The sequence below is a fragment of the Mastomys coucha genome, unplaced genomic scaffold (genome assembly GCF_008632895.1).
Source record: "Mastomys coucha isolate ucsf_1 unplaced genomic scaffold, UCSF_Mcou_1 pScaffold14, whole genome shotgun sequence".
NCBI lineage: Eukaryota > Metazoa > Chordata > Mammalia > Rodentia > Muridae > Mastomys > Mastomys coucha.
This window is the reverse complement of record NW_022196896.1, coordinates 116,970,011-116,988,922: the sequence shown is the minus strand read 5'-3', so window position 1 is coordinate 116,988,922 and position 18,912 is coordinate 116,970,011. Positions and strand designations below refer to the sequence as shown.

General features: G+C 53.4%; 1 protein-coding gene across 4 annotated transcripts; it reads right to left on the bottom strand.

The window, feature by feature from the left end:
* Window positions 1-455: 455 nt before the first annotated feature.
* On the bottom strand, window positions 456-11,315 carry Klhl30 (kelch like family member 30). Of its 4 annotated transcripts, none has more exons than XM_031368920.1 (9): window positions 11,210-11,238; window positions 9,422-9,488; window positions 8,489-9,335; window positions 7,241-7,376; window positions 5,146-5,232; window positions 4,647-4,802; window positions 3,580-3,768; window positions 3,058-3,203; window positions 456-1,874 (listed from the first exon to the last, which is right to left on the bottom strand). In XM_031368920.1, the coding sequence occupies exons 2-9, from the start codon at window positions 9,454-9,456 to the stop codon at window positions 1,617-1,619; spliced, it is 1,854 nt and encodes a 617-aa protein (XP_031224780.1). In that variant the 5' UTR covers window positions 9,457-9,488; window positions 11,210-11,238; the 3' UTR covers window positions 456-1,616. The 4 variants fall into 4 exon arrangements, with proteins under 4 accessions (XP_031224780.1, XP_031224781.1, XP_031224779.1 ...); XM_031368921.1 differs by lacking the exon at window positions 11,210-11,238 and adding an exon at window positions 10,764-10,771 and having other exon boundaries at window positions 9,422-9,516; XM_031368919.1 differs by lacking the exon at window positions 9,422-9,488 and having other exon boundaries at window positions 11,210-11,315.
* Between the last annotated feature and the right edge of the window lie 7,597 nt (window positions 11,316-18,912).

Below are 18,912 nucleotides of genomic sequence, written 5' to 3'. Positions count from 1 at the left end.
GCTGGCCTCGAACTCAGAAATCCGCCTGCCTTTGCCTCCCAAGTGCTGGGATTAAAGGCATGTGCCACTACCGCCTGGCTGCCAACTCTTATTCAAACCCCCAACACCATGGGAGCATTTAAAGCCCAGGTCTGAGTTCTGTCCTCTTAGAAGTAACACCTCTACCCCCTGCCCTATTTGATCTCTGAGTTAGATCAACGGTCCCAAAGACAGACATGAAGTCAGGTCTGGGAGCAAAGTGAATCCGGACTTGCAAAATCAGGGCAGAGCCTGGAGCCCTGTTCTGAGAGCTCAGTGGTGCCAGGAACGACTTTGAGCCCCTGGGCTGTCCCTAGAGAAGTCTACATGCAATGGGAGCTGGGGGCCACTCAAGCCTCAGTGAGATAGTAGCTGGTGTTGGCCAGTCCCACTCCCAACCTGCAGTGCAGGTCCTCAGCAGTCTATGGCCAACAGAGCATGCTGCTCACACACAGTGAGAGTCCTTTATTGTTTGTCTGCTTACAGATCCAGTGCCTTGTCTGGAGGAGAGCAAGAGGGGGAAGGGACAAAGGGAGGGAAAGTGACACACCAAAATGTGGAGACTGAAAAATGCATGACCTCACGAGACCACGGTCTGAGTCACGCCAAATCATATCATGACTGGCAGGAGAGTCCATCAGATGTTAGCTCCACCCCGTCTCAGCAGACCATGGGAAGCAAGCTTCTGACACATCCCAGGGCCACCCCCGGAATCCCTGCAGACCAGGGTGAGGGGTCAGGTGTGAAACACCCTGCGTGTCACATATTAACTCATTTATCAGATACCTTGCATATGAGATACTTACAGTCAAAACAGTAGCAAAATTATAATTTTGAAGTAACAAAACGATTTTATGGTCAGAGGTCAGCAAACCATGAGGAACTGTATTAAATAGTCACAGCATTAGGAAGCTTGAGAGCCACTCTCCTAGAGGATCCTCCATAGTCCCACTCTCCTGCCCTGTACTGCATCTCCCCTGCCTTCCTAGTGTTTCTTCGGGGGCTGCTTTCCTGGTGTCAGGGGTACCTGTGGTGGGGCAGGGCCACCTTCATCCCAGAAGCAGCTATGTAAACACAGTCCCAGCACACAGAGGCTAGGGATGGGGAGCGCCTAGCCTCCATCCAGCTACATTCATGGGGTGAGTGTGGAATCTGAGGAAAGAGGAGAGAGAGGAAGCTGTAGACATGGCCCAAGAGCACGTCCGTGGGATGCTCTGGGCTGGGCCTCCAAGCTGGAGGCCCTGGCTCAGTGTTCGGGGTATTCCATTTTAACTTCCCATTTGCACAGCTTCCCTCACAAAAAACCACAGGCAGGTAGAGCAAGAAGAGCTGCCACCAAGGATGCAATCCAGGATCCCTCAGCTTCTTTCTCTGAGGTCTTCGGGGATGGCAGAGCTCTCTCCCCCACCGTGTGAGTTGAGTATCAGAGTCCTGCTCTTACAACTGGTGGCAAACTTGCTAGTCCCAGAACTGTGCCATCTGACACTGAGCTCAGAGGGAGAGGGGCAGCAGCTCACAGTAGACAGAGGACAAGCATAATGGGGAAGGGGTGGCATTCTGCAGGACAATGAGGAGCAGAGCCAGGAACTCCTCCCTCCCTAGTGCTCCTGAGGGGCTGTGGGGATGAAGGGCTGCGTCCATTTGGAAACATCCAGAAAGATGGTGGAGGCCCCATGGTAGAGCCAGAGACGGGGTAGGGAGCCGTGGCGGGCCCAGGCGTCTCTCACAGTGTCGTAGGCCTCCATCTCCACATGGTAGTCTCCGTCCATGCCTTGCCAGCGGCCACCCGTCACATACAGCAGGTCACCCAGAGGCACTAATGCGCCATTCTCGTGTAGGCTGTGCTGAGACTGCACCTGTGGATGGCAATTATCAGGGGCTGGCAGGCAACAGGAGGGTAGAAACAAGAATGTCCTTGGTGTGGCTAGGGGACCACCACCTGACCCTGAATCCCAAAGTTCATCATTGCTCACTGTGACTATATCAGAGTCTCTTTACCAGCGAGGCCCTGGTCTCTCTCCAACCTACATCTAAGAGGATGGCTCCTTCAGGCCCCAGAGTCACAGAATCCAAGTAGGATGCTGAGATCTGAGCCCAGAGCTGCCTCCAATGGGGTCTGGGTTGAGCCTTGGATCCCCTGCATCTCCCTTGGAGGAGGTAGGATGCACCAGAAAAGGCTGGTGTTGCCTCCACATGAAGGTAACGGCAGGCAGCTGCCCTGCCCGCCAGCCTGACAAAGTCCAAGTAGGACCCACACTCCTGGGACCTCAGCCCAGCTGTGGCTCAGCTGGGAGGCTCAAGGAAGAAGCACCTTGGTAGGGCTTGCTGTGTGCCTGCTTGACTACTATCACAGGGCTTCCGGTCAGTGGGACATAGAGGCTAGAGGGCAGCTGTGGGCAAGAGGATGCAGTGGGGCTGCTATCACTAGGCTGACTGGTGGCTGGGGGCAGAAGGGGGCTCTTGGGACTGAGAATCTCAAGGTAGGTAGACTGACCCAGAACTTCCAGCTTAGAAGTAAGGAGAAAGGCTAGGGCTCTGCCTACCCCCCCCCCCCCCCCCCCCCCACCGCCCCATGCTAGCATCTGGGCATGCTCAATTCCCACTCTTTCCTGGACCTGAAAAATCAGGGCAAGGAGAAATGGTCCTGGGGAGACAGCTGCTCCTTACTCTTAGCACAGGATCCACCTGCTTGGCTTGATCCTTCCAGAATGGGATGCTCACTACGTCCTGGCTAACAAATGATTCTCCCTTCCCATCCATGGCTGTCTCAGAGGCTCTCAGCACTAAGCATGGATTGGATCTCAGAGAAAGACGACAAGAGCTCAAGGCAAAGAGATCCAACAGTGACTGCCTGTGTCTCTATCACTGCCGACACGACACTGTGGCTGCCCTATCGTCTAGAGAGAGCCTCAAGGCTTGCCTCAGCTCTCTGTTGGCCTCTCTGGCACTCCTCCACACACCTCTATTACATCTCTGGGGTGTCAGGAGTCCAGCAAGGCTCTACCAGGGGGCGACAGAGGGAGGCCTGGGGTGGCTCACCTTCTGCCACAGGTTGGCCCCGGGATCATACACATAGACCTTCTTCGTGTTGTCACCGATGAGATACAGGGCTCCATTGAGAGCCGCACAGCGTGGAGAGGACAGGTACTTGGGCAGGAAAGGGGAAGCGATGACACTCCATGCATCTGCAGAGCCCGTGGATAGATAAAGTCACCAGGAGGAGGGGACGGCTCCTCACTGGGGAAAGTCATGAACGGCCCCACCCGGAGACACAGCAAACGCTGCCAACAGAATAAGCCTGGGGCAGTGTGCTGTAAGGCCTCTCTGCCTTGCCTGCTTCTCTCACAGCAGGCAGGAGGGATGGGGCTTTGACCTGGCCACTGTCCCACCTCATTCCTACAGGCTGCAGGAAGCCCCTGAGCCTCTGCATCTGTCCAGCCCACATGTCCATGAGGTGGGCACGTGGATCTCTTCTGCCAGGTCCAGAAACCATGGCCTCCCTCCCCCACCCGCTGGACCTTGTCACCGCAGGAATACAGGCCACCGGGGAGGCCTTCCTACCTGTCACAGGGCTGTAGCACTGGAGAGCCAGCATGTTGTACTTGCAGGCACTGGAGCCCACCAGGTAGAGGCGGCCCTGGCAGCCGGCCGCGGAGAAGTTGCTGACATACTTGGGGGCGGGGCTGACAGGAGCCCAGCTGTCCGTGTAGGGATCATAACGCTCTACCTCCACTGCATCCAGGGCGGTGCCTGTGAGAGGATGTCTTAACTGGGAGGAGCTAGGCACCGGAGTCTAGGCCTAGGAGAGGTTCCTGAAAGCTGAGGGTTGGGATGTTCAAAGGCAGCAAGGGTGGCTCTAGAGCCCTAGGAAGTTAGGGGTGAGCGAAGGAGGTAGGACCTTGGGATTCTGTGACCTGGGTCCATTCACAGGCAGCAGGCCTTACCTAAGACCACACCAAGAGGTGGTTTGCAAGTGGAAGGCTGGGCACTGGTCCCTAGGCCTGTTCTGGGAGAACAAGTTTAAGGTATAAGACTATGGTGATAGTCCCTCCGTGGAATGGGTATGCCAATGGTGAGAACTTATTATGGGGTACATGTTTCCTAGTCTAAGTTTCTGTGAGACCCTGGGGACCCCAAGGTACCTGGGGCTTGGAGAGAATGCAGGTTCTTTGCTTTCTGGCCAGGAACAGAGCAATTCTTTGAGAAGAGGGGGGCCTTCCCCCCTCAACTGTTAGACATTAGAAGTGGCTTCCGGGCTGCCCAGTCTTATTTTAATATTCATAATGGGCACCAGGTTGTCTGGATGGTGAAGCATGAGGCTGGTAGCAACACGAAGGTCGCTGTGGGTCATTCACCTCAGAGGCTTGCGGTGACCCTGGACTGAGGGCTGAGTCCCTAGTTCCTGGGTGTGTGTGATCATTTCTGCTGGTCCTGAGGCTCTGAGTCCTCTAGCATAGGAAACCAGGGGCTAACTAGTTTCTTGCTACCCAGGATGCCCCAGCCAGGGGTTCTGAGGACTATCTGCGTGGGGTTCACAGACGCCCAAAGGCAGAGCACTCTCCCTGTGGCATCCAGTGATGATATGGGTGGGAACCTGTGGCTCTAGGAGACAGGGAGGATGGCCTCACCACCAATGGCATAGATCTCTCCATTCAGCGCTGTACTGGCATGGTTCGTGCGGGCCTTCAGCATGGGTGCCACAGGCTTCCAGATAGCTTCCTTCAGCGGGAAGCACCAGGCTTGGGTGGTCGACCAGGTATCTGTTTTGGTGCCCCGTGAGCCACCTGTCAGTGAGAAGTTCAGTCAGTGTACACAGTGGTAGCTCCTAGCACCTGTCAGTAGGCTGTTTTTTTGTTTTTGTTTTTTAACTTACTTGTTTTAAAATTATTTTGGTTTTGGCTTGTGTTTGAGTCAGGCTGGCCTTGAACTTGCTATATAGCCAAGAATGACCCTGAGTTTTTGATCCTCCCATCTCTACCCCTGGAGATCCCTCACTTTCTGATGTGTAGAAAGGTCTGGAAGGTCTTAGGAGACCTCCCAAGATTCTATTGGGTGGGAGAGTTGATTTGAGGGCCCTGTAATCTATCAACTTAGTAGGGGTGTCCCTAGGAGCTCTGGGTCACCCACCTGTGACGTAGACATCACTGTTGAGTGCTGCCAGGGAGAAGCCCCATTTGTGGTAATCGGGGAAGTCCGGGAGTGCCATCCACTGCCCTGGTGGGGAGAACAAGGCAAAGAGTCAGAGTGGCTGTGCCCTGAGGGCCTCTGCTCCCTCACCTGCCCCGATGTCTTTTTCAGGAACTGGTTGTAGAAATGTCCCCTTCACTAGTGGTGACAAAAAAGGGTAGGTAGAGGCAGCCTGGGGTGTCCTGGTTCATTGTACTCCCCCCCACAGTACCAGCCTGGGGCTCAGACTAGACAAATGTGGCCCAAGGAGAGAAAACATAGCCCAGGATCTGCAGGCTCTTGTCACTCCGACCTGAAGCCCACCTCACTGACCCTAAAGGAATGGAGCCTGTCTCAGTCACCGAAGGGAGCGGCTGTGTGTAGGCATCACTAGTAGGTAGTAACACACCTGTTCATGCCTCCGTTTATCTAGCCCAAGCCTCCCTCCATTTCACAAAGCGTCCGAGAGATACAGAGAACGAGATCCCAGCCCTGCAGCAGCCGAGTGGAGTCCAAATCCAGCCTTGCATGTGCCAGTTGTGTGAGTTTAGACAAAGCCTAGCCCTGGTTTTCCTGTCTATAGAATGGGGATGAACTGGGCCAGAGAGATGGCTCAGGCAGTGATGGCACTTGCTATAGAGGTTGATGGTCTGAGTTTGATCCCTAGATGGCACATGATAGAAGATTGACCGACTCCCACCTGTACACCATGGCACACACACACACACCCATATCAATAAATAAGTGTAAAACACACATTTTAAAAAGGTGTGAGATAGCCCGGCGGTGATAGCACATGCCTTCAATCCCAGCACTTGGGAAGCAGAGGCAGGTGGATTTCCGAGTTCGAGGTCAGCCTGGTCTACAGAGTGAGTTCCAGGACAACCAGGGCTACACGGAGAAATCCTGTCTTGAAAAAAACAAAAAAAAAAAAACAAAAGGTGTGAGATGAATGATGCATGGGACACACCCACCAGCGGTAGCGGCTGTTAAGCTGTTCTCACTGTTGTCACCGTTGTGGAGGGACAGGGTGATGGGGAATGTTTGGAAAGAAACCATCATGAGACCATAGGCGTGGGAAACTTGAATCCTGTGAATGGACTGCTTGCAAGTGTCTGTGGGAGACCAGGCCCTGGGGAATTCCCCTGGACTGTTGACTGTTTATGACACTTTGGGAACATGTAGAATTCTAGGGCTCATGGTGAGCTGAGAGCCTGGCACCGTGGGTAGGAACGGAGTGTCCCCTGATTCATGTCTGTGTCACCCCAGGATGAGGATGGCCCAGCAATCGGCAGGCCACTGTTGCCAGCCAGCTGCTCTTGCCTGACGTCAACCCCAAATCCCCACTATAAGCCTCTGACCTGGACCGCTGGCCTTGGACTTCCTCCAGCCCGCCAGAGCTGATGCGGTGGTGCTGGCGACCTGCCTCAGCCCTGGAACCAACTAGTCCTCATCGGCACTTTCCCAAGATCTCTCCTGGGGAGATGGCCTATGGGATGCCCAACTACTCCTCCCTCAGGCCCCCCTTACAACCAACCATGGAAGGAAACATGGGGAACCCATTTCACAGGTGAGAAAAATAAAGACACATCCAGAGAGGTTACACGACTTGCCCCAGGGCCAAACTGGATCCTAATTTGGGCTGACCCAGAACCCAAACTCTTACTCCTGAGCTGTTTGCACTCTCTTACTTTCCCCTAGAGTCTTGGTTCCCACACTGGATGCACAGGGCAGGAGACCCAGAGCAATCGACGGGCTAGAAGAACATCCACCCTTGTAGTCCTGTCTGGGCTGGGCTCTTTTGTCTCAGCCCCCAGGGCCTAATAAAAACCAGAAGTGGAGCTCCTACCTGAGGAAAGTGGACTGACAGTATTCCCAATCCTCCTCCCTACCCCTCCTCCCCATGGCCACCAGGCTCCTCTGCAACTCTGGTTAGGTCCAAAACTCAACCTTCTGGAGGCAGAGCCCTGCTCCCCTTCACCGGACGGACACCTCACTGGCTATACCCCAAGGTGACGCATGGCTCATGTCCAGGACAAGCATGGCAGGTACTTACTGGCCTTAGTGTTGTAGAAAGCAAAGTTCCCAGTGTGGGGGCTGCGTTCCTCACCACCCTCCTCGTCCTCCTCCAGCGCCCGTCCGCCTACGACCACCAGCACCTCCTGCATCTTCTGGGGAAGGCTAGGAAGCTCCTGTGGATGGGAGCCAGGTCAGAGTGGCTAGCTGTTGTCTGTCCAGCCCGAGGGTCATGTGTAGTCTTCTCTCAGTGCCTGTGCTCGAGACTAGGTGGGCTTTGGTATGTGTGCACACAGGCATGTGTGTATGCATCTGTGAGTACCTGTGAATGCATGTCTGCATGGGCTAGACATAGTGGTGCACCCCCCCCCACCCTGTGAACCACACCCCATGCATACCCCCACTATGAATGTGTGTCTGCATGGGCTAGACATAGTGGTGTACACCCCCCACCCTGTGAACCGCACCCCATGCCTACCCCCACCCCATCCACACCCCACCCCATGGTGAACTGTGCCTCTCACTAGTCACAAAGGGCTTTCTCAAATGCTCTGGAGTACCCTTGGGGTGACCAGGCCTTTCACTCTCTTAGAACCTGCCTGCTGTCAGCCCACTGCCTGCATGAGCAGAGATGGAGTTTCATACGGGTTCAGTCAGAACCACTCAAGACTACAACTTCTGGGTCCCATGGTGTCCCACCCCTATGTAGCTATCCAGCATCCTGCATGGTTTTCCTTCGTCTTCCTCCTTTCAACTCCTATGTCTCCTCTAAGGCCCAGCTCCAAGGCAGACTTCCTCCAGGGAGTCCCTCCTGACTGCCAGCCTGTGCCCAATGCCCCTAGAGTCCTCCCACAGTGGTGGCCTTTCCACGGTGTGCTAGGTCTGCTTTTTTTGTTTGTTTGTTTTGCTTTTGCTTTTGTTTTTGGAGACAGGTTTGTTTTTTTTTTTTTGTGCAGCCCTGGTCCTCTGAAACTCACTCTGTAGACCAGGCTAACCTCAAATTCAGAGATTCATCTGCTTCTGCCTTCCCAAGTGCTGGGATTAAAGGTGTGTGCCACCACTACCTGGAAGTGATGTCTCAAAGGTAAAGACACATCTAGGCTCCTCCCTCTGGGCATCAGAGCGTGGCACCCTTGAGAGATGGATGATAATGCTCTGTCAGGGAACCAGCCTTCAGGAGGGAGCCATGCATGACGGGGCATGTTGGTGCTCTCTTCTCTCCATTCAGGTGGGGGCTCAGGGGCTTCTCTTTTACTTCTTAGGTGGAAGTCCCCGGCCACTCACTCACCCCACTGTGGCCCTGGGACAGGGCCTCCTGACACGCCTCTGACTCCTGGATCAGTGGCTCTGTGGCGAGCAACTGTTGCACGCAGGGCCTAGGCACGGCATCCAAGTGCACCAAGCTGAGAAGCTCAGGCAGGTGGGCAGCCCGGTCCTGGGGGTCATGGCGCACCCAGCGCAGCAGGGCCTCGAGCCGACTCTGCTCCGGTTGTACCTGCAGCAGGTCACTGGCCAGACAGGTAGCCAGACGGTCTCTTGGCAGTTGCAAGAACTCATCCTCTTGGGCCACCGCCTCAAAGTTCTCCCGCAGGAAGGCCCAGGCTTTAGCGGCCACACCCAACAGGCCTTGCTGTTCCCCAAATTCGCAGATGCCCAGGCAGTTAGTGGCATCTAACTGCTGCTGGAGGTATCGGCCGCAGACCTTCTGAACGGTGGGGAAGTGCAGGCGAGAGGCGGATCGGGTCAGCGCCTCCACGTTAGTCTGTGTGATGGTCAACTGGCCGGTGTACACGAAGTCCACCAGCTGCCCCACTGCAGCGGGTTCTACGTCTCGCAGCTCCACGCGTGCCGAAAAGCTCTCAGCGAAGTCTCCGGCGAACATGGCATGGAAGTAGGGGCTATTGAGCGCCAGAAGGCTACGGTGACAGGGCAGCTCCTGGTCACCGACCAGCAGGGTGACATCGGCCAACTTGGGGAGGGAGCGCAGACGCTGCATGCCTTCCAGCATGTCTTGGGCGTGTGAAGGCAGATGGAAGTCCAGGTCATCTACATTCCTCACCATGATGCAGTGTGCACAGAAGCCGCTGGAGCCCACCCTCTTTCCCGGAAGTAGTTCCTGGGACTCCCCTGAAGACCTAAGTAGAAACGCAGGGTCAGCCACGAGAGCTACGGTCTCATCCACCTGTGAATCAGTGCATGACTGGACGTCAGCTGTCCTCACCTCTGGGAAGTGGCAGTGAGGACCACTTTCGGCATCCCACATTCTCCTCTCTCCCAGGTCCTCAGCCCTATGGGTAAAGCCAACTGTTGCTTACACTTTATGGGGAGGAAGCGGAGAGTTAGACTACTCATGGACAGGGAATTGGGGCAACACAGAACCATACAGAGAAAACCATCCCTGGGCCTTCTATCTTTCACAGTGTAGACCCTCAGGGTCAGGGAATCTCCCTGCTCGGAGAGCCCAAGAGGCTTCCTTCCTCTCGGGCGCCGCCATGTTGCTAGGCAGGCCATTGGTGGTGGTTTTAGGTTTTACTTTGCCTGTCTGCATGAGCTTGCTGGGTGATTGGGTTAAGTCAACTCTGGTCCTGTTTTCTAAGCTTCTGATGGAGAAGCTAAGGATAAAGGGGATTTGAGTCACCCTCGGGGCAGCTCCTCTGCCCAACTTCCCAGGCCTCTTCCCATGTTCGCACTCAGCCTTGCCACCATTCTGCTAACTGAGTGCTGGTATTTTACAGAGAAACTGATCCAGAGAGTTTGAGTCATCAGCCCAAGACCACAGAGCTAGGAAGCAGATGTTGAGGGGCAGGGCCGGGGCAGGGGGGTGGCTGGCAACTGAATTCAGAGCCTGGCTTGCCACCATAGGACTCAAAATCTAACCGCAGCAGCTTCCCGTCCTATTGTGTGCATGGCCTGTCAGCAGATCCCACTTCTAGACCTAAGGATATGCATGTCTGGTGTTTTGCTCTAAGAAAACAGCCAAAGATAAGTTACTGGTCACTGTGGGGGTACTCCTACAATCCCAAAGCTAAGACAGGAGGATTACCAGAAAGTTCAAGGTCTGCTTGGGTTACAGAGTGAGACCTTGCAAAAGAAAAAAAAAAATGTTTGTTTTTTTTTAAAAGAAGGGAACCGAGGGAAGAAAATCATGAAGGTGAGGGAGAGGGGAGGGACAAAGGAAAGGAGAGATGGGAGGGTATATATGGAGGCCCCCATCCCGAGGAGTCCCTCACAGCTGAAAGCCACACAGCGATAGTGTATTGCCCTCCAGGGGTACCTCGCATAGCTACCATGGTAATAGAGGAGTAGCAAGCCTGGTGGCTTCCTGGGTCTCAGGGACATCAAAGAATGAGCACTATCCACTGAACTGGCAAACCACAGAACCTGTGGCATGGAGCTGGCCGGAAGCTTGAGACCCACGCTCCCATCCCTGATGCCCTCTCCTTCCTACAGCACAGGGATCTCTACCTAAGGACTTACTCAGGACAATTTTCAAGGAACAGCCCTGGCTTAGGCCTACAAAGGGAAGCTCAGGAGACTGGTGGCTTCAAGACCCTCAGACTCACCAGGAATCCATCCCGTCTAACCTCTTCGGGAGGCCTCTGGTTGGGGTTATGGTATTTTAGCTGAGGCACACACAAGAACTGTGCCCAAGGCAACACCCACAGGCCTTGCATTCCAGTCACTGCTGAACTCTGGCTACCGACCATAGCTACAATGGTGCAACCAGGCCTGTGCACACTGTACCTCTCCAAGGGACCTCAGAGATAGCTGCAGACACCTGCTGCCCTGTAGTTCCACAGAGGCTGGAGGGTAAAGGGGGAGTTTAGAGTTATACCAGGGCATGCTCATGCCAATGGCTTTTACACAGCCCTGCTAATGCGGCTCTGGCTGCATTCCTAAAGTCCGGCTTCTCTCTCTGAGCCCATCCAGCTCCTAGGAGCCCCTTGCCTGTAAAGGACTCTACTAAGTTTAACCGGAACTCACCTTCTTATAGAACCCCAGGTCTTACCTGTTAGTAGCTCCCTTAGGGCTCCTTGCTGAGACCATAGACCAAAGGGCAGGACTTAGGTTGAAGTATGGGCCACAAAGGAGGCCGTCTGGGCTGGGCTGGGCTGGGCTGAGCTGGGCAGGCCACGTGGGGACTTAGGGGTATTTTTAGCCTCTGTAAGGGAAGAAGGGGGGATGGTGGGGGAAGGAGTGAGGTCACAGCTCTTCGAAGACTGTCTCCTCTGAAAGCCCACACTGTCTATATCACACAGGAGGTCTCTGGGTTACCTGAGGGCTTTGACTCATCCTGGGCAGTCAGGCTGAGGTGGGAAAGCTGAGACTATGAGACAGACACATGCAGGGTGGAGACAGCACGAAGCTGCGCTGGGGCCGGTGGGCCACTCAGAGCTGCTCAGGACTTTCTCGTGTTGCTTCATGCTGTACTGACAGGGACCCAGATAGCTGCGGTCCCTCTGTAGAGTGGGACAGTCACACATCCTGAGTAAGCCCAGGTTGGTCAGCCTCGTCTCTAAGCTTGGGGTCTGCAGTGGTAGGGGGTGAGACTTCGGGAGTGTAGGCTGTGCTCAGGGCACTGACAGGCTCCCGACACCTGGGTGTGCAGGTAGGAGCTGGCGTTCTCCCTATGCCATAAACAAAGCCTTGGCCTTGGGCTGCCCTGGTGTTCCCCTCCATCCTGAGTGCTCCAGGCAGCTAAGAAATCAGGGTCAACTAAAAATAAAGCAGTTGAGGTTTGTAAACTTCCATGTCCTGTTTGGCTCCTGGGGACACACTTCCCAGACAGAGTCTAGCTTACTGATGCCACTCAAGGTTAGGTTGGGTCAGGGAAGTGAGGAGGGCAAGCATCAAACTTCCCAGGGAAGGGGGATCTTAGTCAGGGTTTCTATCCCTGCACAAAACATCATGACCAAGAATCAGGTTGGGGAGGAAAGGGTTTATACCTTCACCAATGGCCTTCCATGGCCTCTCACAGTGCCGAGCCTCAGCTGCTCTTCGTGCCTTCAAAACCGGTAGCACCTGGGCGACTCTTACACATTACCAAGTCCTGCTGCAGCACCAGGTACAACCTTGGCTATCTCTGGAACACAGCCTCTTTGTACTCTCAGAAAACACTTCCCAGAAGATGTCACCTCAGTGATGCTGGTCTCTTCTTAATCACCGCTAATTTCTTAGTTCCAGCTAACCAGCACCAATAGTCCCAGAAATGCAAAGTTTTCACTTTAGTAGTTCTGGTATCTTGTTAATCACAGCTGAGTCTTCAGCCCCAGCTAACCAGAACCACAGAATCTTCACAATCAAAACAACATGGCCCTGATAAGCATCTTTACTCTTCCTCTGAAATTTCACAAGCCAGACCTCCATCTTCTGCACTGTTCTCAACATGATCTTCCAAGCTCCTACAGAACATCCCACAGAGCTCTTAAGACCCAATTGCTTTTCTAGTCCAAAGTTCCAAAGCCCTTCCACCGTCCTCCCCAAAACATGGTCAGGTTGTGTACTGGCTGGATTTGTGTGCCAACTTGACACAGGCTGGAGTTATCACAGAGAAGGGAGCTTCAGTTGGGGAAGTGCCTCCATGAGACCTAGCTGTGGGCATTTTCTCAATTAGTGATCAAGGGGGTAGGGCCCCTGGTGGTTGGTGCCATCCCTGGGCTGGAAGTCTTGGGTTCTATAAGAGAGCAGGCTGAGTAAGCCAGTAAGGAACATCCCTCCATGGCCTCTGCATCAGCTCCTGCTTCCTGACCTGCTTGAGTTCCAGTCCTGACTTCCTTTGGTGATGAACAGCAATGTGGAAGTAAGCTGAATAAACCCTTTCCTCTCCAACTTGCTTCTTGGTCATGATGTTTGTGCAGGGATAGAAACCCTGACTAAGACAGGTTGTCACAGGAATACCCCACTATGCTGGTACCAGTTTGTCTTAGTCAGGGTTTCTATCTCTGCACAAACACCATGACCAAGAAGAAAGTTAGGGAGGAAAGGGTTTATTCAGCTTACACTTCCACATTGCTACTCATCACCAAAGGAAGTCAGGACTGGAACTCAAGCAGGGCAGGAAGCAGGAGCTGATGTAGAGGCCATGGAGGGATGTTACTTTCTGGCTTGCTTCCCCTGGCTTGCTCAGCGTGCTTTCTTATAGAACCCAGGACTACCAGCCCAGGGATGGCACCACCCACAATGGGCCCTCCCACCCTTGATCACTAATTGAGAAAATGTCTTACAGCTGGATCTCATGGAGGCATTTCCTCAAAGGAGGCTCCTTTCTCTGTGATAACTCCAGTTTGTGTCAAGTTAACACACAAAAGCAGCCAGGACAAGGGGCTTTAATGCACAGGTGGGATAGCTCAGTGCACAGGTGGGACACTTTTAGTGCACAGATGGAATACGTCAGTGCACAGGTAGGACATCCTCAGTGCACAGGAGGGACACCTCAGCCTGGGTAACCAGGCTAGGCTTCACCATCAGCACCTCCTCCCTTTTCAATCATCGGTATGTTGCTTTGAGAAGTCACTTAGGGATGGAAGTGAGGTTCTCATATCAGGGTTCCAGGTGGCCCTGAGTGACAGCCCTCCTGGCAGAGTTGGATAATTTCTTAGGGTGCTGGATGCATGACACCTTCCAGGCTGATGCAGCAGCTAGGGGACATTCATGTAGCTGACACTACAGCCTCGCTCCCAGGAAGAACTTGGTCATCACCAAGAGAGCCCTGCAGGGCCTGCCAGGCTCCTCACGTTGGCAGCTTCCGTGTGCAGGGTCCCTGGCTCTGTGCTTCTCTCCTTATTCATTCCTGGACCCTTCTCCTTTGCCCTGTTTCTAGTCTACAGTAAGATGCTCCCTCTGATATTTAACTTCATGGGGTAGAGGGGGCCCTCAATGGGTGTCCTTGTCTGGAAGGCGTTTAGAACCACCAGGGGAAAGGTCCTGAAGCAGGGTGAAGGCTTTGCTTAACACACCCATTTGCAGGGTCAGTGCCTCCCTGCTCCATCTAGAGGGAGCCAAGGACAGGAACGGTGACACAGGCTCTGTCACAGGGAGTGCTGGCTGCGCCAAGTGAGCAGGTCCTCTGCAGACCATGTGGGCATTAGAGGTTCAGGGCATCATCGGATGACAGACCAGACAGGAGACACAACACTGGTGTACAGGCCTGAAAATCGCCGAAGGAAGACCCCCCAGCCTCACAGAGTACGCAAGAACAAAGGGCGGTTATTCTGCAGAAACAACCAGCATGCGGGGCTTAACCATTCTTTGAAATGTGACCCAAGACAAAGGCACACAGGCCTTCTTATAGGGTACCTGGAAAAACTCTCTAGAGGGATTAGGTAATCTAAAATTTCATTGGTGGGTGCTAGGGGGTCACAGGTGGCCAGCGGTCTGCATTCCGATGTTGTGAACGTTTAACCATAGGATGAGGTAGGGCTGCCCAGCACAGATGGCTCATTCTGAGCTATTTCCCCATTTTTGTGGCTATCTCCAGGCTATTCTGGATTTTATGGTCTGTTCCTGGAGCTGGTGCCTATATAAAGGGAGACAACTGGGGTTTCTGTTGCCCTTTTAACTAGGGGCTCAAAATGACAGGTTTCTTCCAAGAGCTGCGCCTTTAAAGTAGACCTAGGGTGTTTAAAAAAAAAAATCACACACGGTTTTGAAAAGTATAAAGCAGAACTTTCCAACAGCAAATGACAATATCCCTCACAGACCATCCACCGTGAGTCTGGGCATGATGCGTGCGCACGGCTGGAGGAGCACAAGTAGCTGTTTCGATCACTTGATGCTGAATCACGAGCTTTGAGGAGATTGGTTTGAGAACACAGGTTTAAATTTCATCTGGACAGGGAGAGACCTTCCTTCCCGAGGCTGGAGGTGACACCAGGCCCAGCTCCTATTCGTGGGCTTTCGGGTCATTTTCCATTTTGGATGCGGTGATGAAGAGGATCAGCTATGCAGTTATCCCCCCAGAATAGACTCCGAGTGTGAATCCACCAAACTAAAATGTGCCACCACCTTTCAAAGGTGCAGCTTACAGCAGAGGGGGCGGGCTTGGAGGAGGAGGCATGCCTGCATTTGCTGGTGTGTAGATATTGCCATGGCTGTGAAGCCAAGACTGCCTCCTACACTTCAGTATTTATGGCCTGGCTGGTCTCTGGGTACATGTGATCTTGGGGTGTGTGTGTGTGTGTGTGTGTGTGTGTGTGTGTGTGTGTGTGTGGTTCTTGGGTTAGAGCCACCTTGCTGTAAGGACACTGCTGTATAATGATGACTCCTCCTTTTCCGAATCAAGCTCCTTTTCTGTGCTTTCCGTTTCGTATCTGTCAGCTATTGCCGTGTAATCGTTTGTCCCCAAATCTGATGCCTCAAAAGAACAGTGCCACACGCCGGGTGGTGGTGGTATATGCCTTTCATCCCAACACTCTGGAGGCAGAGGGAGGTGGATCTCTGTGAGTTCAAGGCCAGCCTGGTCTACAGAATGAGTTCTAGGACAGCCAGGTCTACACAGAGAAACCCTGTCTCTCTCAAACAAACAAACAAAGAAGAGCAGCCCCACACAAATGGTGTATTTTAGGGTGGTCCTCTCAGAATGTCCCATCAGACTGCACTAAGGGGCCTTTAAGCTTTGGCCATCTAAAAGCTACTTTGAGACGGGGACCTGCTGGGATTTGAGGGGGAAGACTGAATCCCTACCTATACACCCATGTCTCCACAGGTTCTCTCCTTACCTGGCGACTGGCTCCCCTGAGGTACTGAGTAAAAAGTAAGCACAGAACTGAACTCCCCACATCTTCCATAGTCTGACCAGAACTGACACCCCCAGTACCTGCCATATTCTGGGGGGTATGAGCTGTGACCACCTAGGGGCAGGGTCTCTGGAGGCCTTCTTAGAGACTTGCCGTAAGGCTTCTGCGTTAGTGACTTTTTTTGTCATGGTGAAAGAATGAGCTCACAATTTGAGAAAACACAGTCCATCGTGGTGGCGAAAGCGTGGCAGCAGAGCATCAGGTAGCATCATATTGTGTCAGAAGCAGACAGACACTGGACCTGGGCTATGAAACCTCAATGTCCTCCCACAGTGATCTGCTTCCCCCAGTCAATCAGCTTCTACCTTCAATGGGCTCCACATCCTACCAAGACAGGGGACCAAGAGTTCAAACACACAAGCTTATGTGTAAACCAGGACAGCTTCCTTTATCTGTGCTTCTTTGAAATGAACTTGACGGCTGTTTTTTTTTTCTTTTAAAAAAAAGCTCCACTTTGGCCGGGCTGTGGTGGCACACCACCACCTTTAATCCCAGCACTTGGGAGGCAGAGGCATGTGGATTTCTGAGTTCGAGGCCAGTCTGGTCTACAGAGTGAGTACCAGGACAGCCAGGGCTACACAAAGAAACCCTGTCTCGAAAAAAACAAAAACAAAAAAAAGCTCCACTTTGTATTAAGCCCTTGCTGATCTGGGAGTGGCATGATTTTATTAATCTTGGTATGTTTATTTCCCTGCATATTCATTCTGCACACATTTACAATCTGACAAGAGGGCCCCGACTCACCTGGAAGCTTTGTTCTGTGCCTGTTACCTCCAGGACCTATATGAAGGGGTTCCGGGTCCTCAGTGAAGTTTTGCCAGCACAACAGGTTTGTGTCCAACGGTAAGTGTGGCCTTGAGAGGCTAGCCTCCGCTATGAGGGGCACCTGCTCCCCACAAGTGAGCTGCTGGAGAGCCACGGTCTCCTGACTTGCTGGAGAAGGCATCAGAACTACACAGAATGTCTTTAAACACTAGCTACCTCGAGCTGGAGAGACGGCTCAGTGGTTAAGAGCACTGACTGCTTTTCCGAAGGTCCTGAGTTCAAATTCCAGCAACCACATGGTGGCTCACAACCATCTGTAATGGGATCTGATGCCCTCTTCTGGTGTGTCTGAAGATAGCTACAGTGTACTTAGATATAAAAATAAATAAATCTTTGGGCCAGAGCGAGTAGGGCCGACTAGAGCGAGTGCGGCTGATTCAATTCCCAGCCACCACACGATGACTCACAACCATCTGTACAGCTACAGTGTACCTCCTCGCCCAGGCCAGGGTACCAGAATCTCGCGGTAGCTTCCTGGACATGTGACTTGCCTGTAGAAGAGGTTACCTTCCATTTGGGCCACAGGCCTAGGTTTGAATCCTTGCTGCCTCCCTTGCCTAGCACCCCGACTCACTCCGGGTCCTCCAGATCTTATTGGGTGTCCCTGAGAGTCTGGGTCTGACCTTTCATTCGAGAAACTAAGGCCCCCAGGCTATGAGGACTGGGTGTGCCCACTTCTTGCCTAGGAGACTCAAGGCTGGGCTCTGTGAATGCTGCCCTTCCAACTGCATCGCAGCATCCTCTGTTAGTCTCTAAAAAGATGACTGTCACTACCCTCTAGGTGCCCTGCCTACTAAGTGTCTACTTGTGGAAGTGCTACAAGCTAGTGAGCATCTGAGCCAATGGTGAGCCTCTGGGCAGGCAGAGCCCCTCACCTACCAGGACCTAGAACGGGCATCAGCACCACATCCCTGACCCCATGATGTAGGGAGGAATCTAAGTGCTTTATGGGGTTGATAATTTGCTCTGATGCTACAGCTGTAGTGAGCCACTGGGGTCCGAGTGTCCAGGCTCTGTAACACAGGCAGCTTTCCCAGGGGGTAGAGGGATAAGCAAGTGCTCACACCAGCCAGGAACAGCAATTTTATTTAGCAAACATGCATCCAGCTCCAGCTTCCGATGAGGCTCTAAAAGCAGAAGAAGCCAAGGGCAGAGATTCACCCCGTCACCTCAGCGCAGGTCCCAGGGCAGAGCCAGGACCTGTACCACTGCCCTTTGTGTCTCTTCCAGCACCAAAACCCATGCCCCATGTCAACTTTATCTCCCTGGAGGTCCCCATCCTCGGAACCCCTACCTAGTCTTGAGTCTGTGCAAGGCTCTGCTCCAGCCAATAGCCTTTCTACTATCATCCCAGAGCCCAAGATTAGGGTTCCCTGCTCCCCCTAGTGGTGATGTGAGGACACTGGAGGAGACTTTTGGAGATGGCCTGTCCCCATTTTGCATGACTTTGCCCCACAAGAGACTTGACGGCAGATCCCTGTCCCATGCCCCCAAAAAGTCACTATCCCAAAGTCCTCCATGGGGTCCAGGCCAGTTCTCCTGGACCCCATGAGGTGGGTGATGGCTCATCCTTCTGCCTGTCACCAGAAGCTGGAATCAAGGAAGCCCTATCTTACAGTCAGCAGGCTGGGGGTTGGGAGGGATGCCTCTCTAGCACCTGGCTCTTGTGGTTCTCAATGGTACCTGGAATTCCCCAAGGTGTTTGACTCCTTTCTCTGTGCCTAAGTGGGAAGGTGACACCCAAATGTCCACATGAACACCCCTGCTATGTTCTCCCCTTGCTGTAAGCCGATCCCAGGCTTCGGATAGGCCAGTTTCCCTTCAGAGGGTACCAACCTTTCTATTCGAAGGATTCCTCACCTCTTGGTGGATGGCTATTCTCCGCATCCTTGCTCTTAGGGACCCCCTGTGGCCTAGTCACAGCCTCCATCTGAGGGTCTTGGAAGGGTTAGTCAGCTGGAAGGCAAAGGCCTAACAGGGAGCCTTCCCTGAGGGGCCAGGCAGTGCCAGAGGATGCTGGGAGCATGCGTACAATAACAGCTCTGACTGACCAGCAGGAGACTGGGGCAGGACCACTCGTCTGCCTTGGGGC